The sequence below is a fragment of the Opisthocomus hoazin genome, chromosome 21 (genome assembly GCF_030867145.1).
Source record: "Opisthocomus hoazin isolate bOpiHoa1 chromosome 21, bOpiHoa1.hap1, whole genome shotgun sequence".
Lineage (NCBI taxonomy): Eukaryota > Metazoa > Chordata > Aves > Opisthocomiformes > Opisthocomidae > Opisthocomus > Opisthocomus hoazin.
The window spans coordinates 2,673,922-2,693,330 of record NC_134434.1 but is presented as its reverse complement, the minus strand read 5'-3'; the positions used below and the strand labels follow the sequence as shown (position 1 = coordinate 2,693,330).

Below are 19,409 nucleotides of genomic sequence, written 5' to 3'. Positions count from 1 at the left end.
ACTGTCTGTTCTTCTATTCCTGCCCATATCACTTGCAGAAGACAAGTAAAATGGTAGGAGGAGAACAATGAGAAGGCTCTTGCTTGCTAGAAAAAATGCTGTTTGTAAGAGCAGTATAAAAAGCCTATTTTTGCCTGTGTGTTTTTTGAAGTATGTTTTGAAAAGAACATGAGAATTGTTTCCTGTTGGCTACAGCAGGGAGGTTTGTATTTATAATTACTTATACTCCATCCTGAGCTGCAGCACTGTATTGCTAATAAGAACTTACTGTTAGCTGCGTCTGCTGCCTCTTCTTCCTCTTCGCCCTCCCAGATTTTTTAAGAGCAAGTGTCACAGTAAGGTGAGAGGTGAAAAACATGTTGATATTCTTAGAAATCTTAGTCATTTCTCTAGTAAGAGCACCTGATAATTCTTGTAATTTGTATTCGTATTTTGGCAGTTATTCATTCATATGTGTTTTACTCCATTTGCAGTCTGTGGAGCTGGGGTACTCTATCGTATTTGCAGTGTCCTGTTTCAGTGCTGTCTGCCTAAAGCAGATACCTGCTGCTGTGCTCTCGGTAGGCAGAGACCTAGCAAAAGCCACTTCCCCAGTAAGCGTATTTTTCCCTTGTTGTGCAGTGGGTTTGTTTGTATTTTAGTAATTATGTGGCTGACTGTATGCACTTGTTTAGTAAGATTAGTGAACAGCGAATGCTTTTTAAGGGATTTTAAGGGAATTGATGTTCTGAGTTTACCTTTTCTGACATTTGCTGTGTGAGTATCTTGGCTTAATATTTTTAAAAGGGTTTCCCTAATTTACGTGTAATTTTCATGTCTAAACTTCAGCTCCACTTTTACCTGAAGTCATGATGGTTCAAGTTTTGTTCTACAGTGCAGCTGTTGTTAGCGTCGTTACCTAGAAACATCACTCTTCTGGTGCTGACAATAGATGTGATGGTGGTAGTGGTATGAACGCGTATCTAAAGAAAATTTCATGATGAGTCTCTTTCATCTTGAATCATGCTGGAAAATTTCCCGATGTTGTACTATTGCTAAGCTCAGGGAAATGCCAGTGTAGTTCTTGGAAATGCTGCATCAGTTTCTCTAAGAAAGTTGTGCATTAACTCCTTTGGTTAAAAAAAAAAAAATCTTAGATGCTAATGCAGTGCTAGGTAGCAATATTTGTGTACCCCAAAGAAAGGAACATTTACCAGTTGGTAGTAATTTCTTTCTTTAAATGTGTCTTGAGCCTATAACGTATTCTTTAAGTTGGGCAACTTGCTCTTGTGTTCTTGGTTTGGAACTTAGGGTTTTCAGGCAGTGTTCCCTTAGCTCATGGTGTTTGCGTGCCCATATAATGATACACATCTTCAAATGTAGCATTGTGCTGTTTGAAACATGGAAACATTGCTGCCAGCAGTATTTATGCTTTAAGAAGGAACAGAAACTGGTGCTGTTTACCATGAAACGTACAGGACATGTAGACAGTATGCTTGAACAACTGTGTGTATTTTCCATTGCTTCATACACAATATGAATGTATTGCTCCTTCATACTGCTATGACAGTGGAATATTATAAATACCATCAGTTAAAAAACAAAGAGTCCAGGTTAGAAAGAGGAGGAGATGCTGAACTGAACACAATAGAGGCTGACAAGGGGAAAATGTTCCTGGCGAAGGAAGGTTGTTGCGGTTTGTATGAGTATGCTAGTAGGGTGTGGAAGACTGACATCAGAAAGACGGATGCTTTTTTGTCGGCATTGAAACTAAAATTTAGTATTTTAGAATCATCAAAATGTAGCTAAGATGATACACTTCTTGGTTTTAGTTATGTGTGTTGGTCAAAGCTTGGCTCCAGTATGTGTATTTCCAGCAGCTGCGGTAGCAGAGGCAGGCTGTTCGGCCGCGGTCCGCGTGGCTGTTGACAGCGTTGTCAGTCTTACTGACATTTCAGTAATGCTGCATGGGAGTACCAAAGAAAACCCCGAGCCCTGTTCACGTGGGGACTTCACTAAGCTGGTCTTTTTTTGATCAAGGTAAATCCTGTAGATAAGGCTTCTCATTCTGCCAGTTGCCTGTGATAGAAATCTCAGTTCCGGTGTTTGCCTCGAGCTTCGTTATCCTTTATGGGGAGCTGAAGTGAACATGGGACGTGTGGAATACAAGCATGTTAATTGCTGAACTGCATTTATGTAAGGCAGGTTTTTCTCCAAAATCAGAAAGTACTATTGCCATCTGCTGCCTGTGCACGTAGCGGGGCTCCTTCTGGGCCACCAGCACAGAGACCCAGTCAGCAGGCGCGTGGGCTCGCTGGGGTTTGCCAGATCCCTCCTGTCTTCAGCTGTCGTTGACAAGTACAAGCTCTCTGCTGGTTCTTGGGAGGGGTATTCACGGTGGGTTTTGACCTGTAGACTTATCTGACGTGCCTGTTTTCTGATCCCTTATTTTTCTGCTGTCAAATGTCGCTGGAGTTACATCAAATCCTGTTGTAAGGTGAGATGAAGCCTGGTCAGTGGTTTCGGTGTGTCTGTGTACGCCTTGCCAGGTTTGATGTCACTTCTCCTTTGGGCGCATAAGAGATGCAAACTTGCTCATTTTCACGCTGTGCTTACGAAGATTTTTTTAACGTGCTCTGCTGCTCGAGGCGCTGGGATTTCAGGACGGTTGCTTTTACGTTAGAGCCAGCCCAAACTTCTGTGTCTCCGTGCAACGATTTTAGGACACTTTTTGCTAGGCGTTCCGACTCCAGGGAAGTCCGGTGACAGAGGGCTGGCAGAAGACTTGCTGTGTTTAAACTGATCCGCGCTGTGTGGACGGGGGAACAACCCCGCTGCCCTGCGCCGCGCCTCCCGCGGGGCCTTCCCCGGAGGGGCAGGGGGTGCCTCGCCCCTTCCCAGCCGCCGGTCCCCGCCGCGGCCCGGAGCTGGCGGGGTTCGGCGCCGCGGCCCGCGCTGAGGAGCGCTGCCCCGGGCCCGTCGCCGCGGGCGGCTTCCCGTGAGGGGCGGCCCGGCCGCCGGGCGGGAGAGGGCAGCGCCCGCCCTCCCGGGGCCTGCGGGGCGGGGCCGGTCGCGGTGCCGCCTCCCGGGGCCGGCCATTGGCCGCGGGACGTGTCACTCGGGCGCGCCGGGCCTGGGCGAGCGGCGGCGGGAGGAAGCGGCGGCCGCGGCGCGGCGGGCGGAGGGAGCGGCTCTGGGCGCGGCCCCGGCCATCGATCCGTGCCACTTCCCCTAATGGCCCGTCTCTTCCTCCTCCTCCCTCCCCCCCTAGGGCGGATCGTCCCCCGGCCTCCCTGCATGTGAGAGACGGGGCCGGCGTCTCGGGCGGAGCCGGGCCGCGGGAGGAGCGGAGGCTTCGGGGAGCGCTTCCTTCCCACCGCCGGGCGCGGCAGCCCCAGCATGGAAGCCATCGCCAAGTACGACTTCAAAGCCACGGCGGATGACGAGCTGAGCTTCAAGCGGGGGGATATCCTGAAGGTAAGCGGAGGGTGAGGGCCCGGCGGTTCCCACTTTCGCCCTGGGCATTTCAGCTGCTCTCCGGAGTCTCCTCCTGGCCGACAGACCCTGACCCTCTTCTGCGTCCCCAGCGAACACCGTCTCCTGTTAGCGGGGTACCCCAGCATTTCCTCAGTCCCCGTCGGACCTCTGTAAGAGCAGGAGAGGCTGTTTGGTTTCTGTGTTCAGCAGGCATCCCAAAGTCTCTCGTTTCTCTCTCCTGAGACTGAAATATTTGAAAAGTTAGTTGTGGACGTTGTAGCAAATAAGCAGAAGTACAAGGTAATCTCTGCGCTGAATTGCCTTCTGCGAGAGGAAACCCCTTAAAGTAATAAAGATCCATTTGGTATTCCTTTCCTTTGCCTCCTGCCAAGGATTCCGGTATCAAAGAACAGTGATTAGATTATTTCTCAGTAGATAATCTTTTAGCAGCAGGCTGTCAAATATTGGTGCTGAGCCTCATCTTCAGTCCTGATGAACTTGAGTGATAAGCTTGTGGCTGAATATGTAATGGATCTGTGCAGATGTAAGTAACTGTTGGAGTGCATTAGAGGAATTTTGGTCTCTAGTTCTTTCAATATATCAAAGGCTTTTTAGGCTTCATCTGAGCTATATTTAAATAATTGGAAAATTATTTGAATTTCCAAAACTTTATTTAAAAATCTGGACACACAGAACAAGCCCAAAATTTTGGGGTTTTTTTTGGGGGGGGTATAAAATATAAAAAATCTCAATGATTTTGCCTCAGTGAAACATAGCTGAGAGCTCAGTTGCTTCCAATAATACGAACCATATTACGGAATGTTTTGATGGCGTTTCATTCAGAGTCAGTGTTTCTCCATAAACATAGGAGATGGGCTTTACCTTCCTAGGGTGATGTATTTAGTACTGAAGTATTTTAAGCTGCTTCTTTCTAAAATGCTTTGAGTAGAACCTTTTGAGAGGTGCCTATCTGCAGATGTAAGGCTGTAACTTTGTGTATGCTGACAAATCAAGTCCTGCAGACCTCAGTGGGATTACTCATCTGCTCAAAATGTTTCCTGGGGAAGGGCTTGATTTTAACAGCTATTTTAAGATAAGTTGGGAAAAAACAACATCTACGTCTAAACTTCATGCGTGTCTTTTATAGCTGATATTCCAATAACATAACTATGGCTTTGTTAACAGTGCAGTAATATTTTTGTGGCCATCAACAGATAAAGGTTGCAAAAATGTGTCCTCCTTTGAGATTGTGAACTTCTAAAATAATTGCATCTGTATATATCCTACACATCTCCAGCCCATAATTGCCCTAAAAATGCCTGTTAGACCTGTACACTTCAGTTCCAGTGTTTAAGTTACCATAATATTTTTCCTTTTGCTGTTGTTAAAAATTTGAGACTGTCAGAATTTTAGAAGTCTTCTGTGATAACCTGGCATTTATTGTTCTTAACCTGAGCTGTATTCTTCTATTTTGGCTTATTACTAGCTGCCCTCAGCTTTATAGTGTATTTGAAATAGTGCACAGCTGAAGTAAACTTGTAGAAAATGCTGAACAGGAAGGAAAAATTAAGTATAATGAAATATAGTTTATTTTAAAATGTATTCTTAATTATTTTCATTTAGTTTGGTATGGAAGTGTGCTGAAGTACATGAAAAAATGTCTAGTAAAATTTGCATTCGTTTAAAAATATCTTGTTCCCTAAGAGTTAAAGGAAAAATAACTTTTTTTAGACTTTTGAAAGTTTAGTCTGTACTGAAACTCTTACAGCTGCGCACTGGGGCTGATAGTAAGATGTTCTGGAGTCATCCCATAGACTGAAATCTTGTCACAATAAAAGAAACATGGTGGTACGTATGCTGTTGCACTACATCAATCATTGTATTTTTCCTAGAATACAGAGGGATTTTCTGGCTCTACACAAAACCTAGGCTGAACACTTCCTCAAAGCGTTGATGAACAGTTCTTCAAACTGTATTTATTTCCTTTCAGCTCATATTCTGAAAACTTTTACAAATGTTACATATTTACTTCATAGATGAGTAAACTTGGTCATAGAAATGGTAAACTGCTCAAGATTATTGCTAAAGTTAGTGGAAACTCCAAGAGTTTCAGATATCCTTCTTCAGCATGTAGCTGAGTTCTGTGCAGCATGGTGTGGTTCACTGTCTAAAGCTGCCAAATTTCAGACAAATAAGCTAACAATTATTAGAATTGTTACAGTTCATTTTGCTCAGACCAGCATGTGGCACGTCATTTTGAAAGTCTGGTTCACTTCAGATGTGTTTCAGGTTCTGGAAATTAATTTCTGTCAAACATGCCAGGTCTGGTGTTTTAGTACTTTGCTCATGACTGAGAAATCTCAGGGTATCCCATTCATGTGCCTTGTGACCTGTCTTATAAATCAGGTCAATCCTGCTGCCCTCGAATGAATTGGGAAGAGAAATAAACTTGTTGAATGTACCTGTATGCTTTGCTCTTCAGATAGCCCTTGCTGAGGCACACACCTAACTTGAGGTGAAGACTTCTTTAAATCTAGCTGTTAGACACCTGTCTTGGTGCGTGTCCAGAAAATGGGGTTAGTTTGATGGCATATATGATGATGGCAGAGATAGTTTTGCAGAGAGATGTTATGCCTTGGCCACACTAAGGAAAGAACAAAATCTGTAACACTTCAATTCTTACTCCTTAAAAGTTCATGTTTCTCTTTGTGGGGAGAGAAGGCAAAGATCTAATGTCTGACTCCCTCTGATTTCAGCAGATAACTTGCCTATGATGTCATGATGCCATTACTTCAGGACTTTATTGAATAGCATTTGAACTGTAGCCATTAAGCTGGTTGTTAGTAATCTTGTGGCTGGTTTCCAAAAGTGAGTGAAGATAGTTGACCTTTGGCTTGCAATTGTAAAACAGCTGAGTGAAGAGGAAAAGTGCTTGGCCTTTTCTTTTGTGGGCACTGTATGGTAAAAGCTGTTTCTCTGATTTTTGTAACCCTGGCAGTACACAGGATCCCCTTACCCTTTTTGTTTAGTGGTTCTATAGCAGTGTGTGGTATTGCCATTCAGGAGACGCAGAATGACAGCTTTCTTTAAACTTTTAAATACGCTAACTACTACTTGTTGGGCCTTTTGCAGAGAAAGGAAGGGCTGCTGCTTCCTTCTGTGTCTTCTGATGACAGTACAGGGCTGCAGCTCTCAAGATCACCATTCTTTTCATGTACTGGTGGTTGCTTCACTAAAACTTGTTGGTGACTGGCATCCTATTGAGTATGAGAAGATAGTCTGCCGCATTATTTAAAAAAGTAAGGAAACTGAGGGATTACTACTTGAAATTTTGTGTTGCTCTTTTTCACTTTGAATAGTTGATTTTTGTCATGATGTTTTTTCAGTCTTTTCCCCTTTCACTCGTTGTATTTATTGAAGTTGGGAGTAGTTAACTTCAGTCCCTGTCTATATTTGTTATTCAGGTTTTATGTCTCCAAGAACTATTGTATTTCTAGCAGCTTCTGGTTTTGTTGGCCTTTATGCTAACTGGCAAGTATCCAGACCTGAAGTGTGCTAATACTTGCTGGTGGTTTGGCAGGAGCAGGGGGGGAGAGGAGGGAAGAAGCGTCATCATTCTTTCTTTCATCTCATCATAATTTATTTTTCTCTATTCCTCCTACACCGACTCTGAAGTGTATAGTTAATACCGTGGGGCTCTGATAAACCATTTCTGCATGGTTAATACAGAAGCACTAAACATATTCACGAATATCTTGAATGCTAGAATTGTGGGTGTTTTTTTGTTTTGTTTTTTTAATATAGACCACTGCTCCACTTCCCCTTTCTCCTTCTGTCGTAGGGTTGGGGCATAGCTGGAAAGCGATCTTCTGAAGAACTGCAGAAGTTCCTGTTCCCAGTCGTTGTTAGCATAATTAATTCAGGGGCACTTACAGATTGGTTTTATGACTGAAATTATTCAGGTGGTGTTTTAAATAGAGGGCCATCATCTTTAATCTGGGGGTTTTCACTTTTGTGTGACACACAAACCAGCTTCCCTATAAAAGAAGGAATTCCTTGATAGCATTTTGATCATTTGACAATTTCATTCAGCAAAGTCAGGATTCTTTTTCCTACTCTGCACTTACACTTGACAGTCACCGCAGGTTCTGTTTGTGTGATTGTTTGCCACCAGACTTATTTTCTTTCTGTCAGCCTTTAAGAGGATTGAGTGTTTGCAAACAGTTGATGCTGAGATGGCATTTTCAGTTCCTGTGTGAAAACAATTTTTCTGTGGATACAGTGAAACAGTTTTGAATAGAGAGAGGAATATGATAAACAAGGGGAATATGGCCTCACTTCTCTTCTTTTTCATCCCTTGTCTTTGACCTCAGCTCTGTTGGTTGCTTTGTGGTGTCTGTGCTAGAGGACAGAAGTTCATGGCTTGCTGAAGAGTAGTGCAAAGACTTTTCCTCTGTTTTGGGTGACGTTGTCTTCACTCTTACACTTTCTCTCCCTTCATCTTTCCCCATTTTTTTGTAAGGGAATGGACTCGGGGTGGTCTTGATGATTTTAATCTGTGAGAAACAGTTTTCTGAATTAATGATTTGGGCAATTTGTGAGCACTGTGTGCTTTATAGTGAAATGGGTCAAGTATCAGAACAGGTTGCCTGGAGAAGCTGTGGAATCCCCATCCTTGGAGATACTCAGGCAATTCCTTGAGCACTCTGATCTAATTAGACTTATTTTGAGCAGGAGGGTGGATTGGGTGACTTCCAGAGGCCCTTCCAACCTATGTTACTCTGTGACTTAGCTGTGAGTGGCAACTCCATTGTATGGGATGGTTAATTTGTAAAGGTGTGCTTAGGTCGCGTTCCTTGGCTGGCGGCCTTGAATGAAGATGATACTTGTCATCAATATGTGATCAATATTGCAGTCTAAGAAGGCAAAACTGTCAGAAAGGTACAGGGACTCCTAAAGACAAGTACAGTTATCTTAAATGCAGTTGGAGACCTATGTTACAAAGAGATGCTGCTATAAAAGGTTGCATTCTTCTGGTTTGCCCAACTATTCAATGCCTATGTTTGTAGTACGGACTTCTCAAATATTGTTACTCTTATGTATGATAGTAATCTGAAGGTGGGATGTGTTTTATTAGCCAACTTCTCCAGGCATCAAAGGGAAGGGTTGTGGGAAGAAACTACCTAACCTCCACAAGGTGTGTGTGCCCAAAAAAGATAAGTCATGTTCTGTATTTGTAGAAGAGCTTGGACCTGCTTAGAGCGAGATTGCATTGCTGAAGGTGTCTCTGTGCAGAAGACATAAATATGGACTATTCCAGACTGAAGGTGTAAAGCAGTCTTTGCAAGCAAAGAGTAAACACATTGCTCCTTAAAAATGGCATCTTTGTTTTTGTATTTAGTAGGTATTTGTGATGATTATTTAAACTTGTCACTGAAAGCGGAGAATAATTAGCTCTTGTGAGCTGTGTGCTACGTGAAGCCTACTGGAGTGCTGCATGTCAAACGACATGGATTAAATCTAGTTGTCGGCTCAGCTAATTTTATTATATTGACTAAACATGTATTGCATTCTGTTGTAACCAGGGGAAATTATGCAGATTTGAAGCTCCAGCTGCCTTTTGCCAATTTAGGGGAAGTGCTATTGTTACAGTTTTTCTGCGAGGTCCAGCTGTTGATATGACTGGTGTGACAGACTTCTGAGAAGTGTTAGCATAGACGTATCAGCGAATCAAATTTTGTCTTGCTAAATAATTTATCTGCTTCGTTCAACATGCGTGTCAAACTGCCACCAATGTGACATGCTTTTGTTTTTGTTTACTGGCAACACATAAATGTTGTTTCTCCTCTTTGGTTAGTGCCGTTTCTCTTGTGATATCTAGATGATGAGGGAATGTCTGAGAATTTCAGCTCAATAAAATCTGTTGTTCTGAGGGACATTCCAGGTGTTAATGGACTTTAAGAGGCTTTTTTCAATTAAAATGGTAAAAGCTTGATCACAGTTGGGGGAAGAAAAGAGGGATTATGACTTTTAGTCATGTGTATTAAGGATTGACAGTGTCGTAAATATGGCATTCATAGTTTTCCAGTTTCTGTGCAGAGCCCTGCTAATTGAGGGAGGAGGAGAGATCCTGCTTGTAGTGAAATTCGGACTTTTTTGATTTCTCACTATAATCAATAAGATCCAACTAAGCAAGGGGAGATAAGAATCCAATTTGTCTGTGTACAGCTCAGCCTAACGTAAGCAGTGAACTATGTGACCTCGTGGTAAAATCCCTTGTGCTTTAAAGTTGCCGGTGGCTATATACCAGAAATCAATAACTATAGCCTAAATGTCAGGAAAAAATACACTGGGCAAAACTGATTCTATTTCTTTGAAAATGAAAGAAAAATAAACATTAGTCCCCTAACAGTACTGGAGCCAAAAATCTTATAATCTCACATTGAGCAAAAAGGGAATGTAATTCATCAGACATGATTTTTACAATGTAAATCTGAACTGGAGGAACTATGGAAGATAACATTAGGACATTTGCAGGCTTGCTGCAGACACTGCAGACACTGAACTGTTGTACCAATTTTTAAGACCATTGTACAGATGATGCTAGATCTCTGTACTTACCTTGCTGGTTACCTCTGAATTAAAACCTTTGCTAAATTGTTAATTATTTTATTTCTGTAGATCTTGAAAGATTTGTAAAATCAAAGCTACTTCTAGAACCATAACAATGAACAACTTTTTAAAATCCAAGCAAACACCCCGAATCCCCCTGTTGAAAAAAAAGCACATTTAAAGCCATTCACATCATGGGCATCAGCAGAGGATTTGGCAGCATACGTGAGCTAGGTGAGATGGGTTCCGTCTGAACATGAGGAAGAACTTCTTCCCTCTGAGGGTGACGGAGCCCTGGCCCAGGCTGCCCAGGGAGGCTGTGGAGTCTCCTTCTCTGGAGATATTCCAGCCCCGCCTGGACAAGGTCCTGTGCAGCCTGCTCTGGGTGACCCTGCTTCGGCAGGGGGTTGGACTGGGTGATCCACAGAGGGCCCTGCCAACCCCGAACATTCTGTGATTCTGTGAGTTTTGATTGAGTTTTTCCTGTGTGACTGTCTGTGTAGCTTCACGTTTCTTCTGGTCAGTCGTGTTGAATTGCAGAATGTCCTTTCCAGGTTTGACAGCAGTGTGTTGTTAAAGCAGTACCCAGAACAGCGAGCAGTCTGTCGCACCCCTCTGCACCAGAGGATTACGGCTGTGTCTGCCCTGCGTAGTCAAGAGATGGGGCTGTATCTTCTGTAGCTGTGTCCGAGCCAACTTCTGGGTAGCTGGAGTGATGATAACCATACATGATAACTATGGTGATAACTTGCACGGAACTCTGGCTGAATACTTCGCCTGTGCTTAGTTCTGTGTTACAAGGTGTGTGATGTGTTCATGTCTGAGCTGGCTCCTCTGGAGGTCTTAATTAGCAAGATGTGTCGTGAAGGATAAGCCTGTTTCCCTTCTCCCCCCCTGCCCTCACTCCCTTCTTTCAGTGCTGGTGGGATAGGTGCTAGCCAGAGCGACGAAGCTGTGACTTGAGAATGTAATGTGTAGGTAGAAAAGTGACTGGGGAAATGCAATTGTTCTTCCTCTGATGCCTAGTCTTACAGGCTTAGAAATTGAGCTTTTGTGTAGTAATTCATTTCACTGGGGTACTAGTGACAAGAGGCACTAGGTCTCCATGGTTTTTTTATTTTTTACTTGCTTTATTTAGAGTTTTGTTAGGAAAGCCGCCTTTGATCTCCGTTGTTTCCAGTTTTCTCTGAAAATTCTGTTAAATTCAACATGCAAATAAGTGACACATGCATTCTGCTTTTCTACGCAGATGAGCGAGCTGATACTGCACTAGTCTGATACACAAGTTCTTATCTGTAGCTGTATCCCACAGCAGTTCTCGCTCTTTTCATTTCCTTTGCTGGCCCTGCAGTGGCAGTTAATGTTATCTCCCAATTTGGGTAAACAGCAGTGACTAGAATGTACACACGGAAATAAAAATGTGGTTTTTAGATGCTTTGAGCGTTGTTAGAGAAAATAGGATAGGAGGATACTTTCTGTGATTTGTTTTAGGGGTTTTTTCATTATCTACAGTGTGGGGGATGCTGTATAATTTGTTCCTTTCTCTCAGATACCCATGTCTTTTGAGATGGAACAGCAGTACTGTCGATCTCAATCTGTCAAGCTTCAAGCTGCACTTAGTTTGTCACGTTCAAGGCTCATGCCCTGTTGCTGAGTATTTAAAGCACTGCTCATGAGTGGCACATGCCTTCAACTTTGAAGTCAGCTGGTAACACCTCATAAGAGTAGGTGTTCAAATGGAATAGAAAAACGGTTGTGAAGCAGACTGTCTGTGGTGAAGCCTGAACTTGTTCCCATGTCTTATATGCATGATTGGTGCCACCATCTGACAACTCAAGTGAGAATTGGTTTAACAACCTTAAGAATGTGTTTTTTGCATGGTGACATGTGCTAAACACATCGGGTTGTGCAGTTGAGCTCTAATAGAGCAAAAAAGTGAACTGACAGTCTCTAACACTGCTCATGATAATTATTTTTAGGATGTATATTATATTCCTGAAACCCAGATGCTACTCTATAATACTTCCTGATTAGTTACTAGATGCATCTGAAATTTGCTTTTTAAATGGTTGTGTTCATAATTTTCCTCAGTCTGTATTTCTCTCTTTACTAAAAGAATAGTATTTTTCTGTAGATGCTAAATAAAAGCCAATTTAAAACATATCTTAAATGTCTCAAAGGGCCAAAGAGGCTTTTTTCCCCCCCTTCAGGAGTGATTGCTCACTTGAGTTTCTGTTTCTGAAGATTCATCGAATCAGTTGGGTTTTTGATCCCGTGGGGTGGGTCAGGACGGTGACCGGAATAAGGTGTAAGTTAGGACAGCTGTTTTTGTCTAGGAAGTAGATTGTCAGCCTCTGTAGAGTAATGAATTTATAAATGTGATGTTAAAACATTACTGACCTTTATAAATAAAACATAGAAAGAGAATACTTAACAGAGTAGATTTATTCTGTTTGTACCTGCTGAGATTGGCTGCTTTGCATACGTCCATGTGCGCATGCACATTTTGTCCTGAGCTGCGCATCGGCTCCACTGCAGCTGGACCTCATGCAGAGAGCAGAAGGCTTTTTTTAATTTCTTCTCCTCCAGTTCAGCTGAACTCTAATTATGCTGTTAGTCTCTAAAGCATCTTATTTAAATAATTTGTCTCTGGAATTCATGCTTTCTGTGTTGAGCCAACGTACTTCTTGCTCTAGCTTGTACTAAAAATCTACAGGCTTACGTGTGGAGGGAAAAAAAGTGCTGCTGTTATGCAAAATTGTTTCCCTTGGGAGGAAAGGGGGGAATTTTTCATGAGTTATGTATGAGCCAGCAGGTTCCACTAATCATAGCAGCTCTGCTAGTGCAGAAAACTTGTGGTCTAAGCAAGTCAGCCCTCTGGTTTGTGAGAAACTGGCACAAAATTTTAAACCGTGCAACTCTTGCTGAGCTTGAGTAGGTTTTTCCATTATAAATCTTTACATGCAGTCAAATTTTGAGTGTTCTTTTGTTATCTACATTCTTCAGCATAAATATGAAAGGGATATTTTATCCATTTGATATGGCTTTTACTTTCTGCTGTTAACAGTGGATTATAGCCTGCTTGGGAAGAGCTATGCTTAGATTCCGGGTTTAGGTGAATTTGTTTCAGAATACCAGAAAGGATTTTAAACTGCAGAAGTGTGCATCTTTCACTCGTTCCTCTGGAAAATCTGCCGGTTTTACTTAAGAGGTTTTTCTTGAGCTCCTGTGTAGTTCAGGTCTTGTGCTCCAATCTTTACTACTACTGGGGGCATAACTAATCAAGGAAAACTCCCAAATCCTTTGGCGGATTGGGGGGAAGGCAAACAGATGCTCAGAGTGTGTCCTACAGTTGCAGAGGAAGGGAAGAAACAAATGCGAGGAGGAAGTGGCAGCTGTAATGGAGTCAAGTACAATGAAAACTTTTAAAGGCGAAATTTGGCGTTTAAAATGTTTTTTCCCAACCTTGCCCTCAAACAGTATTTGGATTTTGGTGAGATGAACATCAGCTGGATAAATGTGTCTTGTTGAGGCAATATCAGGAAAACCTGGTGTGCACATATTCCACAGATAAATTTTATGTTTCTGCAATGTTTTGCATGTCCCTGAAGAATACTTTGTCAAGACAGATCCTTAGCCCTGGAAATGATAAAGCATAGACTGGCAATTCAGGCTCTCTTCTGAATGCTGGCATGGAGGAAGCAGAAGTTGCTTCTGCTTCCTCTTTGCCTTCACTTCTGTCCTTGTTTCTTAAAATATATTTTGCACTGAAGCCTCTACCCTACCTCTAATGGAACTGTAGTTTGTCAGAAGCTACGGTGTGGATTTGTCACTTGTGACCGTTTGTACCAGGGTGCTTAAACTTTCTTGCACCATGGAGCTGTCTTGACGCCTCCTTACTCTGTAGCAGGAAGTGATACATTCCTCATTTTTTTTGCTGAAAATTGCCTTTTAGGTTGAGAGTGTAACTTGCTCTCTGCCAGGATGGATGGATGAAGACTGTTGCGACTCTACCTAGGAAGACCCAGGTTGAAATTAATAACTCACTTTACAGGGTCATAGAAAAATAGAGGTAACCAAAACGATTGTAGTTGACTCAGCTTTCCTGGCTTCCACCCCTTCCTTTACAGCTTGTTGTGTCTGGAAATCTTGCAAGCTGTTACCTTCACTTAGTTTATTTAGGTAGTGTAAAAAATGAAAAGCATAGGTAAAAAGAGGCTTCCGATGTTTCTATAAACTTTCTTGAGCTTGCTTTTCCTGGAAAAGCTTGTGTTTCATTCCACCTGTCTCTGTTTGGATTACAAACATGTGTGTGAGGCTGCAGTAAGATTAGAGAGACCATTGATGCTGTTTGCATTATGAGTAACAAGTTCCCTGTAAAGCTTATTTGTTGAGAAGAAAAATTATTTTTGACTTTCAAAAGAGCTGAAGTTACTAAACATAAGGCAATATGTTGATAAAACAGCCGCTCTACAGTCTGGTCAGCTACTGACATCTACCCGTGGGTGACTCACCGGAGCTGCAGGTTAGTGTTCTGTGGAAGCAGCTGAGCTGCCCAACTACGGTATAGTTCTAGACCCTTTTGGGCTCCCTAGTTTCAAGTCCTCACAAAACAAATACGGTTATACCATTTTCTTAGTTTGCTTTGAATCTACATGAATTTAGCTGGTTTTGTTCAGGATTGCAGTCCAAAATGAGAAGTCAGGCCATACCTAATCGACTCTTGCAACACCCCATGTTTACCCTCAGTCATGGTCTTCAAAACTCCTAATTTACTAACTGAGGGAGAGGAGGCATCATCCAAATAAGTGGAGCTAGGTCTTGTGTGCTAATGCAGGGAACAAGTAACACTGCTGGGGTGTGCTTGGGTTTGGCAAGGTTTTTCAGCGCTGTCATGGACAGATTTGAAGTGACCTTTTACACAGCCCTTGTACCGTGTTGCCAGCTACCTATATTAGTCAGCTTTCTCCTACTCACTTTTCACTGCCGCAGATGATATTAAGTTTATTATACCTTTATAACACATTATGCTTTAGACTTTCTCCTATGGAGGTAAATTACACCCTTCATAATGTTAAAATACTGGCCCCTGTCATTCTGGGAGCAGTTCCCATCTGAAGTGAATTATATGCAATTTCATGATTAAAAGAAATAGAAAGCTCTCTACGCATACAGTGTTCCTCTGTTCTTCTCTGAATATCGGTACTATTTGCCATTAGAGACTGGGCGAGATGGAACCCCTGGAGTGCTGGCTGTATTATTGGGCGAGACATCTAGCACTGGACGTCATCTTCCTCCATGTGTAAGGTCTTGGCTTCCTATAGTCAAGCTTTAGTGACTTTTTCAGCTGTAATCTGTATCTGGACTATTGTGTTTTAGCAGCCACTGATGGCCACACATTCTGTGCATCTTTCTAAACCCATTTTGAGTCCATATGTACATCACAGCATTAAATTCCTGTAATGTAAGCATACTGTGTGGAAAAATGTTATTCACTGTGTTGGTTTGAAACATGCTACTTGGGACTTTATTGACTTTTTTTTTTTTCCTCTTCTGTCCCCCCTCCCCTTGCAAGAGTCAGTAGGAAAACATTTCTCGCCGTACTGCTCATGGGGAGAACAGATGTGCAAATGTCCTCTGTCACTTTTATTCTGAGAAGGAAATTGGAGGAGTCTGATCTCCTGTAGTGCAAAAGCCATTCCATATTTTGATTGTCCGTGTTCTTTTCTCAATTTTTTTTAGTTCATCTGTGTATTTTTTGAGATGGGCTGGGAACAGGTACTCAAGAGTATTCAGGTTCTGACACAGAACAAATTTACAGTGTCAACATACTTGTTTTGGTTCTTTCTTAACAGAATATTAGGCAATGTTTCTAATTTGTTTTCAGGTTGCTATCCTCATGATTCCAGGATATTTGTTGAGGAGTAATAGTTTGTTTAAAACCTATAGCTTTGTATAGTTATGGTTCTGTGAGGTTTTTGGTTGTGTTTTTCCTCATAAGTGTTATTTTGTATATTGTATTTAATCTGACATTTATCACTTGGTCTTCTAGTATTAAAAGCCACTTGTGCAACTCATCGGGTACTCTTAATAACTGTCTGTGTGAACTTTGCCACACCACTCCTCTGTTGCCTTCTCAGCCCACTCGTGAAGCTGTTGAACAGCACAGCTGCTCTTGAGACCCCTGTGCTACAGCCTCCCTCTGCTGTGGACACTGACCCTTTGATTTCCGTGTTAATCTGATATTAAACCACTGAGGGGGGGTGTCCTGTGTTGTTAGGGAGTACATATGTGGAGACAAGTAGCCGAAAACCTGAGATTTTGTTCTGGTTTTTTTTCTTTAAATGAAGTGACCTGCATAAAACCTAGCAAGAGCCTGAATCTTGGCCTTGCAACTATTCTAGTTGATCTCAATTAATGGTTCATCTGTCTTCTACATGGAGTTACATTTTTGTTCTCTCTTGCCACTGATTAAATGGAGGTCTGAGGTGAAGACTGCTTTTTGCTTTTATAGCTTTGCCAGAAGAGCCCAGTTTCCAAACAGCTGTTTGAAAGTCAACTTAATTGGATAGCTGTATTTCCAGGGAGGTTTTATGGCTGCATGCGAACAATATTGCTGCAAACCAGCTGGGACCAGCTGGCATCTGTCGTGGTGCAAGATACGTATTTAATATCTTTAGATAAGGCCTGATCCTGGTTTGTGAGTACACTAGTACGATGGCTTCCACAGATTGAGGTCTTCCCAGAACTCCACTTCTGGGAAAGTTTTTGAATGCATCCACGCTAAAGCATGCTCTAAAAATCCCATTTTTGTTGTGTATGAATGATTGACCCCTGTTCAGGGCCCTGGGGGGGGGGGGGGTTTGTGATGAAGGCATTGATCTCCTGATTGGAATCTCCCAGTAAGGGAGAGTTTTTTAGTGCCTTAGCTTTTGCTGAGACTCACAATGGAGATATTGTGCTACTCTAACGTACTTGGGAGCTTAAAATTAGTCTGTGGTCAAATAATATACCCTAGGGTGTCAGTGACCTGCATTATGATATCCCTTCCAGGTTATTGCAGTGGAGCCATAACGAGTTCTATTCTTGTTTTAATTTGTTCTTGACCTGGAACAGTTCTTCTAATTTGAGACACTAATTAGGAGACGGTTTTAGTTATCTCTGATCTTTTCCATAAAGAATTTGGTGCCTCAGCTGTCTTGGCTGTAGGATTCTGGAGCAAGTTACTGCTTTTGGCATTTAGTATCTGCATTTCTGCATTATTCATGAATGGACACTCTTTGATTTTTCTTTTTTGCCTGTAAGGCAATGAAGCAGCAATAGACTTTTCTTGTAGAAATTGATAGTGTTTCTAATAGTATGTTACATTAAAAGAAAAGGGCAAAAAAAACCCATGTATGAGTACTTATTTATCAGTTTCTCTGTTCTTCTGAGATGTTGTAGGTGGTACATCTCTTTAAATTAAAAAGTTATTCCTGTATTAGTATACTGTTTTTCTTCCTAACCCTGAGTAACTTTGGGTGAGTGTTTATTTTCCTATTCCGTGTGACAGTGAGCTACAATGACTATTGTAGGGTCAGTCTCTTAAATATACAAATTCTCCTACTCTCACTTGATGTGAGCAAATTCCATTTATACGTTTTATTTTCCTTTTATGGAGAGAATTGAACATGAACTAGTGCTATTTTATTAGCCCAGAAGTGAAAGAGGAACTTTGTAACATAAGGGGAATTTTTTTAAAGCATCGCTTTGACGTGGGGATGTTGCCCTTTTTTTTTTGTGCTCCTCATTTTCCCCTCTCCCCTCCCCTACAGTGTGTAATTCAGAAGTTTACTTTCAGTAAGCCCCCACAGCTGTGGTTTTGGACTTTTTCTGAGGTAGAATGCAAGTTAAACTTGCTTTGGAGTTGTTGGGCCTTGCACTTTCCCAGTTTCAAGCCAGAGCAGGAACACTTTTCTGGCCCTGGAATGAGTATGTGTTACAGACCCCCGGGCAGCGCTCTGGCGTGCAGGTGGTCCTGACACTATGGTGGTCAGCCTTCCTCCTTTTTCAAAAGAGGAGGCTGTTGGTATCTTTCCACTTTTTTCCATTTGTAATGACTTCTGGCATTCTATATGGGCTTCTTTTTGGAGTGAGATATAGGCCACTTAGTTCTGACAGCTTTCCTTGTTTTAAAGGAATGATCCTTATTCTTAAACATCTAATTCCTTGTTTATGGTTCAGACATCCTTCTCTCCAACTCAGTCTGTCATTAGTTATCAAAGCATGTTCTTTTCTCAGTCTACCAAGGAGTGCATATTTTTACAGGCTCTGGTGGGGCGTGTGGTTTTCTTTTCTTTTTGAAAGGCTAATCTTTCCTGTTTTGCCAAAAATTGTTGAGCTTTTTATGGTTAAATTGAGGCCATTGTAACTCTGAATTTTGTTATTCCAACTTTGTGAGTACAGAATTGTGTGTATTTCATTCCGTATACTATTGGTTCTCCAGAAACTGAATGATAATTTAGTGATGAGTCTGGAGAAGAAAGAAAAAAATCTTAGTGCTGGAGTGAATCAATTCTTTCAACTAAGGCCTGTTGTGACCCAAAAATAGGCTAAACTTAAATGTCATTATAAGATTTCTGGGATATAATAGTTCATTATTCCATAGCAGACTGAAAACAATCATAACGTTTCTTCTTAAAGTTATCATGAATTAAAGATCGACATGAGATGTTAGTACACCGACCCTGCTCTGTGTTTTTATAGTTTGTTGCGTTTGCCCTTTTGAGGTTTTCGTATGCTGAAAGCATGAAGTGCTGTGAAAGCACTGAAGAAGCTTTATGCAGAAGAGGCTGGCATTTTTGGCAGTTGTGTAAAAGCTGGGATTGATTGTGGATAAGTGTATTGGCCAAGCCTTCCTAATAAAATGATGGAGGATACAATGTTAAGAATATTCCTGTATGTGTCATCCTTCATGATCGAAGAGCTAAGGAAACCTGGAAAAGAAATGAAGGGTTTAAAACTGAAACAAGTTGTTTTGGGCACTTTGTAGGTTTAGAAGGATAACTGAGCATAACCAGTTGGTGCAATTTATTTTTACTGGCTTTTAAAATTGTTAGAAATGTTTCTCAAAACAACCTGTGAAGCAGAGTTAGGATTAAATATATTTTCACATAGCTTGTCTAGCTGCAAAATCCACTGAAATCCATTTTTTTTCTAGGTGTGTTTCTTTTTACCTAATATCTTTGCTTTGTTGGCTGTTTTTTTGAAATGTAAGTTTACTTCCTGCACGCCCAGAAGTTTGAGTTTGGAGTGTACCTGATGTCTTTGGCTAACCAAGGGTCTTTCGATACATTTGTTCT

General features: G+C 41.8%; 1 protein-coding gene across 2 annotated transcripts in view; it reads left to right on the top strand.

Annotated features, from left to right (window-relative positions):
- Positions 1–19,409, top strand: part of GRB2 (growth factor receptor bound protein 2) — a 62,627-nt gene that overhangs the window by 10,178 nt on the left and 33,040 nt on the right. For both annotated transcript variants that reach the window (XM_075440887.1, XM_075440886.1), the window contains exon 2: positions 3,251–3,456. In XM_075440887.1, the coding sequence (XP_075297002.1) occupies positions 3,379–3,456 (78 nt within the window). In that variant the 5' untranslated portion in view covers positions 3,251–3,378. The remainder of the gene's footprint in view (positions 1–3,250; positions 3,457–19,409) is intronic.